This window comes from Clupea harengus, chromosome 13 (genome assembly GCF_900700415.2).
Source record: "Clupea harengus chromosome 13, Ch_v2.0.2, whole genome shotgun sequence".
Classification (NCBI taxonomy): domain Eukaryota; kingdom Metazoa; phylum Chordata; class Actinopteri; order Clupeiformes; family Clupeidae; genus Clupea; species Clupea harengus.
Genome location: NC_045164.1, coordinates 9,670,428 through 9,682,955, shown reverse-complemented (window position 1 = coordinate 9,682,955; position 12,528 = coordinate 9,670,428). Strand labels below are relative to the sequence as shown.

Genomic DNA, 12,528 nt, shown 5'->3' with positions numbered 1-12,528 from the left:
TAAGGCTGTCCTGGCTATATTCCATTATGTTATCAGTTAAAGTCATATTAAATAAATGACAGTGAATAAATGTGTTTGTAGTTTATTCAATTTCAAGAAAACAGTAAAGAAAAGTATGTGTAGGCCTCACAACAATGAAGGGGGTGGAGGGGGAGACCTCTATAGGACCTAAAAAAATGTAAGGCCTCTAGAAACAGGCCCTGGGTGTTACAGCTGAAAAGTATAATATAAAAAGAAATAATGCTGCAATTAAACACTTCCCCTCTTCTTTAAACATTGGAGAAACATCCAATGTCAACACAACCCAACAACACAATTGCTATAGTAAGACGTACGGGCAGGGGAGACTGTGCCTCCCTCACAAACTGGGTTGAGCGCATGCGTAGAACCTACTTAGTATTGCTGATCTGACATTAAAAAAAACAGTACCTTTGCCTCACCGATCTATGCTTGTTCGGCTGTTTCTTTTCTGCTACACTTATATTTGACCTTGACCGCGAGAATTGAAGTTTCTATAGCTAAGCTAAAACATTTCACTTAGCTATGTCTAACTGGTTTGCAAACAACCTGTCTACAATTTTCAATGAATTAGCCTAATCTACAGCGTGAGGATAATTACTCATGCATCTTCAATTGCTGAAATAATTGACGTTTTATTAGGCCTATTTAGATGGCACCGGGAAGGCTGGCTTGTTACCTGCATCATCGTATTTGCAAGCACGTTATTAATAGAGTTTGTCCCTGTCTTAATGCGATGTTGTTCGAACCAAAACAACGTTTAAAAACGTTAATTGATCTTCTGCAGTCTTATTTTGTAGGCCTACTTGAGGCCTTTTGCGGGCATCTGTGGTAGTGGGAGCACTGATGGTCTCTTCAAAAATCGCCTGATATCCATGGCTAATTAATCCATTCCAAACAGGTAGGCAGGCAGGCTAATCCACAACGTGTATGTGTTTACATACTTCCTAGATCCTGATTGGTGTCGCCGCCGCAGCCAAGCCACCGATTGGATGGTCACAGACCATAATACAGCGCAGATGAAAATGATTCAGGCTACAGCGTTTATATGTTCAACAATTTGAAATTCAGGTGTTTTAAAATGACACCAAATTTATTTCAACGGCAGAATACAAGGACCAGGGAACTTTGAGGTGCGTAAACGCCACTTACAGGTGCGTAAACGATATTTAGAGGTGCGTAAACGGCGTTTACGTGCGTTTACCCTCCACTACAGCCCTGTTTACACCCAGACGGTATTTAAGTCTATTTATAAATATTATTTTTGATGCGCTAAGCTACTGCTATAATTTACTTTCTGGTTATCATTGATAAAGACCACAGTTTGATGGTATCACCATCTGCAAACTTTTAGTAATCATAAAATGTTAATGTTACCTTCCTATAAGCAGAAATAGTAAGTCCTTAAAGTGAAAATGCCTATATTAAATATAATGTAAGTATTGTCACTGTTGCGTGCTAGCTCTTTTTCGGCTGTCCTTCTTCAGGCCACGGCTAAATAAAAGTTACCCTGCAAAGCACCGAGTTCAGTTTTAACTTACAGGAGTTTTGTAAAAAGATATAGCTTGAGTAACGCTATGTACTCTTCATAATCTTTGCCTTATTGTCTTTTCAGTATTTCTAAATAATCACACCATTAATATTGAAGTGACAAACTATGGTCAGTCATAATAATGCAAAACCAATTTCTCGATTATTAGATGGATATGCAAAATTTGAACGAAGGTGGCAAGAATAAGTAGAATGCAATTAGGCCTTTGCCTATTTAATTGTTCTAACAAAGGTGGCATTAAAATTGTCATACATAACATTAAAAGCAAAGCCATGACAGAGTAGGGCAGTGTATAATGTACATAGTTCTCCTTTAGAATTTGACAAATAATAGTGTACAAAATATCAGCACATTGTGCACAAGAATAGCTTTTTATTTTCTTTCTGTACATGTGTAAAAAAACAAAAAACACATACAAATTGCATCAAGAGGTGGACCACCATAGTGTTTGGCTCACATGTCAAAACCAACTCCTCCATTCAAATAGACAGCTAAAGAGAGGCATATTCCAAAAACAAAAATTTGTAAAACTGTAAATGTAGTGGCAATCATCAGAATGTTTGCACTGAGACTCAATGCATTCCCTTCCATTCCTTTCTACTAGTGCGGTTTTGAAACTCCCGCCCACTCAAGCAATTTTCACACTTCCTGATAATTATCAGATAAATGAATAGTCTACAGCATCAATCCCTACAACATCAGTTAAATTCACAGTATCCTTTGAGGAATTTTTAGTGTCTGCAAAGTCTTATGCATAGGATCAAAATATGGTATACATTCCTCTTCAGGAAACTTGGCATGGTGGTGATGTACAATGAAAAACACACCATTACAAGGACACAGTGCATGTAGTCATCCCTTGAAAACCTTTTAGTCTACCATCCACAAGTCATGATCTTTCCCAAGGTTATGGGAGGAGGGGGGGAGGGAGTGGTTGTAATGACAGGCCACAAAGGTACAGATAAAGTGCTTTTTTTACACAACGTTAAATTATTAAAGCAAGTACAGATGAAGTCCATATACCAAGAATACATATTTCTAAGGTCATTTCACAGACAAAATACTAAAAAGGAACAAACTAAATTTCTTACAGGTGACAGTGATATATCACAACAGTAGAAGAAATGTACTATGAACCACAGCACTGTTGAAAAGTATACATGAGGATAAAAGATGAAGACTACATTTGTTTAAAGGCACACAGATGTTTGTTGAATATAAAGCTTCATGTCTGATAAATAGAGATAAGACCACATCAATCCTATAATGCTTGCCTGTGGCTCCTAGTACAAGTTTTGAGAATTAGCCATTTTCATTTCACTGCATTGACTTCTGCGTGTTTTGCAATTAGTTAGCTGCCTTTAGATCCCTAACCAATATGTAAAAGTTTAAACAAAGAATTAGCATTATTTTTTGTTTAGTTTAGCATCACTGTAATTTCTGAACTGTTTAGGCGAATGTACATGTTAAAACCTGTTAAATATGCTTCCATCCTTCTAGCCCACTGTCCTGTGAAGAGATACTCTTGTATGGACATTTTGGTTATTAGTTACCTGCTTCACAAGTCACCGGTCTTAAGTCAAGAAGAATGTGGGAAAGGCCTTTGTAACTGAAATAAGTTTACCGGTTTGTGTAACTCATACAGATGCAAACTGACAAAAACTCATGCAGTGTATTTTTATTGATTGAATAGTTGGTGTTCTAAGTAGCTGCAAATCACATGAATCAATAAGACAGGGAAAATATCACCATGTCTCAGGCCACTCTACCACTGCATCATATGCATAACGGTGTGGTTGCAAAGATATGGATAAAAAGCTTAATGTTCTACAAACTTGTATGCCCCTTTAATTTCACATTTTTTATACCTTAAAAGAAAACAGTAGGACTAGGAACACGTTTTAGACTGAAACCCAGAGATGACCTAAGGGTCAGAAAAGGATCAGACATTAGCATCACCCTCCCGTAAGAAAAATAAGCAGCAATGTAGATATCTTACTGGATTGTAAAGTTTTTTGCTGATAATAAATACATTCAGTTTCATACCGTCTTGTCACATGTACAAATAAAACATGGTAAATCCTTAAAAAAGAAATACCGTCTTTGCCCTTCAGAAAACCTTGAAATTGGCCTTTTGCTCCCAAACCCAGTATTAGTTCCACAATTTGGCAACCTTTGATTTCCAGCCACTTGAGTGTCCTATTGTATTTGCGGAAATCACTGTAGCACTTTTTGCTTGATGACTACTCATTGAGAGAACCGATACCTCTGTACGTGGCCTTCAGAAATCTTGTAAACCTAGAGAAAATAAATCCAGAGATTGCAAAAGAACAAGTAAGAGACAAATTATTAAAATGAAAAATCAGCATTTCCCAACAAGAAACCAATATGGATGTAACATCATAATGTTTCATGGTATGAAGATTTGTCTTTAGCCAAGAACGCACTGCTAACCGAGCGTAAACAAGCTTAGTGCAAGCAGTTGCAATGGAAAGTCTGCTAGCTTACTAGCTTCTCGCGCTGTCTCGTTCTTTGTCCACCTCACATGTATTTTCACGACAGTGCACACACATGCACGCAGAAGTACAGAGACCGAACAAAGGAACACACACACTCTTTCTGGCGTGCACCCGACAGCTCACAGTCGAGCAAACACGCTCGAAAACAGACACACACACCAGCAAACACGCCCGAAAACACACACACACACCTTTAGTTCATTAATTACATACAAGTAGTTAGATTACATATTGTGTGTTTTACTTCTGATCATTTTCTAAATAAACGCTTTTGATTGTATATGCTGTCTATTTGATGTTGCTGAAGAGTGAACGCTGCAAACCTGTTCTACTCAAAACTCCTAAGACCTTCAACCTTTACCAACTAGTGATGTCATTTTGGTTGTAGTCATTATTATTTAATTACTAATCAGAATTGCAAATTGATAGTTTCATATATTTTAAAAGACAGATGTGATGTGAAACTGATATTTATGAGACTGATTTGTGCACAACTTGCCAACACCACAGCTGTCAATGAAAAATGCCTCATAATTTGGTAAGTGCTGTCTTTTAGCAAAATAGTTGTTGTGCGGTTAAGCCTTTTTTAAGCTACGTCATTGAGGTATTCCGTCACGTATCACAGACCTACATAATGCATAGCCTGAAAGGCTAGTGGAAACTACGGGTCTGATGACCTGTCCTTCACATGACCGTATACAGTGGTGCTAAAAAGTTTGTGAACCCTTTAGTATTTTCTGTATATCTGCATAAATTTGACCCAAAATGTGATCACATCTTCATCTACGTCCTAAAACTAAAGTGGACCCAGTTCAACTAAAAAAACCACAAACTAATTATTTTATAATTTATTTATTGAGCAAAGCGATCTAACATTAAATGCTTTGTTGGAAAAAGTAAGTGAACCCCAACGATAATCAATTCATTTGAAGGGGTAATTGAAATCAGGTGTTTCAAACAATGGGATGACAGTCAGGTGTGAGTTAACCCTCTAATCACCATAGCAGCCGCCACTATGTATTTTAATATTGGTAGATGTCACTAATACATATTTGATATCATATTAACAAACAATTTATGCCTTTTCAAACAAAACAAACTTGTAATTGTAATTTTTCTTTTGTTTTCTAACTGTAACTGTTTGTTTACAGGATAAAAAAAATAAAGGAATTATCTGGTTTTCGCAGTAATTTGCTGCAGTGTTCTAGAATTATATTGGGGTATAGAGGGTTAAGTGGTCCCTGCCTATTGAAAAACCATAAATCTGGGTCTTCACCGCACAGCTTTGTGGAAGTGTGCCATGGCTCGATCAAAGGAAATTCCCAGGGAGCTCAGAAAACAAGTTGACGCTCACCAGGCTGGAAAAGGTTACAAAACCATTTCTAAACAGTTTGGGCTCCACCAATCCACTGTCAGGCAGATAGTCTACAAATGGAGGAAATTCAGTACCATTGCTACTCTCCCCAGGAGTGGTTGTCTAGCAAAAATCACTCCAAGAGCAAGACGTATAATATTCCAGGAGGTCACAAAAAAAAACAGCACAGTGGCAGGTGCCGCTTTGCTGCCTCAGGACCAGGGCGGCTTGCCATCATTGACGGAACTATGAATTCTGGATTGTACCCGCAAATACTAAAGGAGAATGTCAGGGTATCCGTTTGTGAACTGAAGCTCAACAGAAGATGGGTCCTGCTGCAAGACAACGACCCTAAACACACAAGTAAGTCTACCAAAGAATGGTTAAAGAAGAAGAAATGTAATGTTTTGGAATGGCCAAGTCAAAGTCCAGATCTTAATCCTATAGAAATGTTGTGGAAAGACCTGAAGAGATCAGTTCATGCACGGAAGCCCACCAACATCCATGAGTTGAAGCAGTTTTGTAAGGAGGAATGGGCCCAGTGTTATGGGCCTGATTAACAGTTACAGAAAACGTTTGGTTGAGGGTATTGCTACTCAATGAGGTCACACCAGGTATTGAAAGCAAGGGTTCACATACGTTTTCCCCAACAAGGCATTTAATGTTGAATCGTTTTGCATGGATTATAAAAGAAGAATGTTTTCTATCTTTTTTGTTGAACGGAGTTCACTTTATCAAGTTTTAGGACTTAGATTAAGATATGATACCATTTTAGATCACATTTATGCAGATATACAGAAGATTCTAAAGGGTTCACAAACTTTTTAGCACCACTGTAGCATCAAAATGTATTTGAATATGATACCAAAAGTAGTTGCCTATAAAAACATACCTAAAAAGATTTTTGCTTAGCATTACGTTTATTGACCCTCAAAAACCTTTTTTTTGGTTCGGTTTTGTCTGCAATTTGAAGTGTGAAGAAACATTACCCCTCCAAATGTGATATGTTGCCAATATGCCAGCCATTAATTCCAATAAAGGTCATCTCGAGGTCCCATGTCCCACAAGGTCAATTTTGAGGGTCAAAACATAGCTCTAAAAGTAAAATGGCAGATTTTGATTTATTTCTCCTTTCCATTGATACCTTATGTCAATTTAATACTATTTAAGTTATACAAAATGGAAAAAAGCAAGAACTATATCTTAGGAACTGTGTATTCATTGGTGGTAAAATGTGAAAATTTGACTTTGAAATTTGCCAAAATTAACCTATGCACCAAGAAGAAGGATGTTTTTATAGTTTACTAAAATGTTGTAGGCTAAAGAGAATACAACAAATTATATTTCAGTGAACTGCATAACACTGCAACAACACAAACACACAACTCTGAAGTCATGATCCAAGTGCCAAGCAAAACAGTTCATGTCAAACTGAAGGTGGTCATTTTGGCATTGTATGGTACAAATAAATCAGTTTATCTAAAATGTAGTAAAATCATTTTTAAATTATGCAAAATAATGGAAGTGATAAAACCAAGTAGCACAAAAGAAAAATCACTGGGTTCAAATAATTAGTAATAGGTACAACACAGCAAATGACTCACCTATGTCTCACAGTGAGAGATGAGAGCGGTGATCTCAGGACTCACGTGGCCAGTGGCCTTTGCAGCTTCCACAATGGCTCTGCGATACATCCCTTTCTTCTTGCGATTGAAACGTGTTTGGAAAAATTCACAAAAGGGGGAAAGTTTGGCGACAGACAACAGAGAGGTGGTTGGTGAGCCAAACCAGGACACCTTTGCTTCGGGCCAAGCAGTCTCACATTTTGCTGTCTCTTTACAATTACCACTAATGCTTAGTACTCTTGCTGGCCACCAGGGGAACCCATGGATTTTCCCCCAAACCACATCACCAACAGTCACCGCATGACCTTCCTCAGTCATAAACTTGGACATGCTACGTGTGTGCAGACGGACAGTGAGGGGTGGCACGGTTTTACTCTCTCCATGTGAGGTGGAGGAGACAGCAACATCATCCCCAGGAGCCAGGTCACACAACTCTGGTGATGTACCATCTGAGCTGAATGATTTAGACTCATCCAGGCTGTCACTGCTACAGACTGACAGACCTGAGGAGTCAGCCTTTCTCTTATGGAAGTTGATTAGCAGGGTGAGGTCACCATGCCGCCCTGCTTCTTCATACGAGCTGTCTGACCATAGCTCCAGTGAGCTCTTCTCTCCTGAATTATCCAACTGTGAATGCTCAGGACCAGTACCTTTTGTACTACACTTGTGGTCATCAGTCACCAGCTTTGCTTCATACATAGAATCATATTCTTGTTCTTCACCAACACAATGTGAACTCAAGTGAATCTTTGGTGAAGATATATCTTGGCCTGGCTCTTGAGGTCTTGGAAACTTTAGTTTAGGAATGGATACTGTTAAGCCTGTTAGGGTTGGATCCATGGTGTGCATGTTCTTTGTAGTCACCTGGTTGTGATCATGATGCCCATGAGTCATGAGTCCATTTTGTAATAGCTGCTTTGGGCAGAATGGCTTGACAGAACCATGTTCTCTGGAAGGGATTTTCATGACCTCACCTTTACCTTGAGGAGTGCTGTATGAGATCTTGATCACAGGACTATGGGGGACCATATCTGAAGCAGAGAATTTTTCAACTTCTTTTTTGTCCTTTCTGAACCGTTTGCCATCATAACTGGGCATGTCCCCTTTCCTTTTAGTCTCTCTAAAGGAGACTCCATCTTCTTTTTTCAATGCCTTTAAGGGAGATTCCTTAGCAATGCTGCCCTGCAGGGAATTCTCCTTCCTGGCTGACTCGGCTTCTGTTACATCTACGTCCTCACCACCATTTAATGTGTTCTTGCACTTTTCACAAAGAACCTGCCGCGGCCTCAAACGAATTGTGCTCACAGTCAGCCTTCCTGGCTCCCTAGTTCGTCTTTTCTTGTGCTTTATTGGCCGAGGAGGTGGTTGGGGTATCCACTGCCTGTAACTGTGACGAACCCAAAGGGGCTGAGGGAAAGGGGCTCCTTCAAAATAAGGAGGGTATGAGACCTGGCCAGCAGGCACTGGAACCGGTGCAGCGTCTGGAACATCTGGTTCAGGAAGGCTGTTTTCATCCTTTGGTTGTGGTAGTAGCAGAGGAGGCAGTTTACAGTCTGGAGCACAGTTTGGGACCTCAAATTCCTGTCTTGACAGAGGAGGATTGTCTGAATTCACTGTAACGCCAGGTAAGCAGAACAGCCCAGATCTACAAAGAAACAAACACAAGTACAACAACTAAAAAACATTAACTTGAGACTGTGGGCAACAACAACTTGAGGCAGTTGAAGGCATGGAGCATTTGAGAGGGATCTTACGTGCACACACACAATCCTAATAACTAGGCCACCAGCACGATATATTTTGCATAATTAAATAATTAAAGTATTAACTCTCTGGGGTGAACAATATTGATGATCTCAGTTCATGACATTACATGCTCTTTATTTTTCTCTCCCAAACTGAAAATTCCTTTGTCTGCAACACTAGACAATGCTTTTTTACTTTATTATTCATAGTATTACAATCAATGCGTATTATGTTTGTATATTATAATATATTACCCAAAATGCTGCCTTCTTTACAAATAGTAAATAGCAGATACACACAGCCAAGTGTTATTTTAAAATCACCATTTCGGTACTGAGTGCTATGCACTCAGATTTTTTCCGTCATGTTCAGTTAAAAAAAACAAGAACTGTACGATGGTGTCGACCTACGCTGATTAATGGTGCACTGCCAAATCATGTTTTCATAGAAGATATGACATGGAACGCAAAACTGGAAAGTCCATTGTTTTTTACATCAACCTAAACTGAGTGTTTATTTCAGGTCTGCAACAAGAGGTAAATAAAATTAATTTATGGTAGATAAACATTTCATACTAAACACATGGACAAATCAGAGGAGATGCTAATGCTAGGTCTGGGAATGGCTTTTTAGACTAGCTTTTAAACTGGTATGCTACTATGGCTGAGAAAATGTTAATTGTGTCTTGAACTGTGTAGTGGATAACTTTTCCTTGTACAAGCAGTGTTTTGTCAGTTTTGGACACTGAAGTGTGATTCAACTTAACATTAATATCTCTGTGTTTAAAGATTCCCACTACACCACTGGTCTCATACAGTACTCACTGACTTAACTTCTGGCTGGCATTAGTTATTTGCCCCGTAGATTAGGCCTGTATCCTTTAACTATAATGTCTTTAGCTTGTTAAGAAACATAACGGTACGTTTCATCATGACTAATAAACGTAAATTTCAGCAGTAGCACTACTAATTCAGTAGCGTCTGTATGCTGCTGTTGAATGCATACAGGGGAAACACTGGGTCACCAAAGAGATCACCAAAATACATCAGTTAGCAAGCTAGATAGCTTTATATTTTTACTTTATACTTTTTACAGGTAAATCTGGACAAAACCGAAAGTTGTCTTTGGTCCTAGATTTAGCCAAAATTGTTCGCCCTCTGTTAGGCTCCTTTAATTAAAATTGTAAATCCTCCTCCAGGAACTTAGGGGTGATCTTTGATTCAAATGTGTCTTTTGAACAGCACACCATGAAGCTGATCCAATCATGTTTTTATCATCGGAGGAATATATCAACAATCAGAACAATGTTATCTTTCAGTGACACAGAAAAAGATTATCCTTGCTGTTGTTTCTTCACGTCTGAATATAAAGTTCACTGCATTACACTTGCAGAAATTAATCTCTAGTTACTGTGGCTTTTTACATGAATCACGTGTTTTTTTTTATATATAAACTGACATTTTAGAGGGTGTCCTATGTAAATAGGTAATTTTTTTTTAAATGTGGTTGCTCTAAAAATATTAAACTTAAAGCGGATAGATTCTAATAAACAGAAAAAACTCATAAGTCTACATTGTGTTACACTTTTAATTCATCATTGAAAACCCCTTTTCACCTTGAACCTAACTACAATACTCCCACAGTGATGAACTCTAGTCAGTGCCTGTGGGGAAATAAGGCTTAAAGGTCAAATATGTCAACCAAAGAGTTTTACAGCACGTGCAAGAGCTCAGGATAAACAGATGAATAGAAGTCTTTATCGCCATTTATTGTAAGTTCTTAACAATAAATGGAATGCTTATTTTACAAGACCTTCAAAAGCTGAATCAAGATCATCATACGTATACTAGCGTATGCTGCACAAAATGTCAAAAAGCAAGGTGATGACAAACAATGGCAGACTGTAATTAAATATTATAAGGCCATAACTGTGTCTTTAATGATTGTCTTGAATTGTGACTAAATGATTACTCCACCTATGAGTAAAAACAGCCTGGTCTTTCCTGCAATAGGCTAGTGAAATACTAATGTCACCTACCAAAACTAATCATACATACAATAAATAAAATTACAAAAAAAAAACCAGACTGTGAATCAGTCATTGTGTCAACTTCCTGCCATTATTAGGCCTACACAACTTATTGGAAGAAATGGTTTGCTAAAAAGTGGCCCAATCTTCAGGGCCTTTTAACAATCCTCACGTTATTACGAAACCTAATGATACTATCGTTAAATTTAAGATTTCTCAGGGCATCAGCCCTTTTCGTGTTATTTTCAGATGCTTACTATCTATTTGGCTTGACCGACAATGGGCTATGAATCTCTTCGGTTTAAGGGTTCTACGAAGGTCATCTCCAGAACTGCGGCATGTGTTTTACGTCGGTGTTTCAGTTCCTGGCCCATCGTTTTAAATTAAGCTCGATTCTGTTAGTCAAGGACATTTAAAGATAAGACAGCTAATGTTAATCTGCTACTTATATATGCTAGGTAACGATTGCGTTAACTAGCCAGCTAGCTCGGGCTTTGTCTAGCAAACCTTCACGTTTAACCAATGAGGACCACCAATGCTGCTTTACGTATTTCACACAATAGCTTGTGATGCGTATTTCATTACCTATACGTGCACATTTAACGTTACTTTGTTGAAAATAGTTATCGTAGCTAATATTTATAATGTACCCAAAGTTTAGCTTCCAGCTATGTGAGGTTATTTTGCAACGGGCCTTCTAGACATGGAGCTAACGTCAGCCGAGTTAGGCCGTGAGGTTTGCATATCTTAACGTTAAAGGTGTGAACAGAGACATTGACATGCTAGCAGGAGAAGACAAAACTTACTTTTTGGTACAGTCAAGTAAAATGCCTGTGTAGCTCCTTTCTTGACATGTAAGCGTGACCACCAAAGTATCGTTTAGTATCTGCTCAATAGTCACCGGCATCCGTGAGCCGGCCCGCAGCTCCTCGGCTAAGGCCATAATTCCCTGGGTGTTTTTTTTTTGTTTGGTACAATTCAAACCCGGCCGCAAAACCGGTTGTGTGACCCTTAAATCCCTATTCTTACTTCCTTAGAAGCAAGACTTCGCCAGACCATAGAATAACAACGTTTTACCAAAGCAATTACTACAACACGGCCACTCTGCAGATACTCTTTTCTGCGGCCTACGACAAGGCGGAGCTAGACGCACAACCACGCCCACAACACACACCAGCACGCCCGTTTGGTGTTCAATCCCGCCCATATTTCCCGCTTCATAGAAGGCTTTAACGTGGAGCTGGGAAAAGCGGAATTTCACGCAAAAAAAAAAAAACCTTCTTACGTCTTATCTCGGACTGTTAAACTCATTCTTTCCTGTAATACACAAGTTGCTACTTGTGACAATAATTTTTTTTAAAAGCATGCTGCCTGAAGGGGTTCTCCACTTTGGAAAACTACTGTACATAAGAGATCCCAGCTGGCAGATGACCGACCTTCAATGTTGAAATGTGGTTGAAATAATTTCTGCTGTTCCTTCAACGTTGAAAAAACGCTGAAACAATGTTTATTGCTAATGGTTGTAAAAAGGTTAACAGAATACTTATAAATCAACATTGAAATTTGCACCTTGAATCAACATAATGTCTTCCCCCTACAAAAATCTGATATATGGCCATATAAGAACATATATCTATATATATAAATATGTATTTAAATACTGGGACATATAACATATATGGATA

General features: G+C 38.5%; 1 protein-coding gene across 1 annotated transcript; it reads right to left on the bottom strand.

Moving 5' to 3' along the window:
• Positions 1 to 1,914: 1,914 nt before the first annotated feature.
• pwwp2b (PWWP domain containing 2B) lies at positions 1,915 to 12,058 on the bottom strand. The gene is made up of 3 exons (XM_012840455.3): positions 11,650 to 12,058; positions 7,048 to 8,713; positions 1,915 to 3,868 (listed from the first exon to the last, which is right to left on the bottom strand). The coding sequence occupies exons 1-2, from the start codon at positions 11,784 to 11,786 to the stop codon at positions 7,048 to 7,050; spliced, it is 1,803 nt and encodes a 600-aa protein (XP_012695909.2). The 5' UTR covers positions 11,787 to 12,058; the 3' UTR covers positions 1,915 to 3,868.
• Between the last annotated feature and the right edge of the window lie 470 nt (positions 12,059 to 12,528).

Bases quoted from the DNA above. Each gene is read 5' to 3' on its own strand.
- pwwp2b (XM_012840455.3), bottom strand. From the start codon at position 11,786: ATGGCCTTAGCCGAGGAGCTGCGGGCCGGCTCACGGATGCCGGTGACT. The intron at 8,714-11,649 runs GTAAGTTTTGTC...GTTTCTTTGTAG, and splicing joins TTACTTGACTGTACCAAAAA to ATCTGGGCTGTTCTGCTTAC.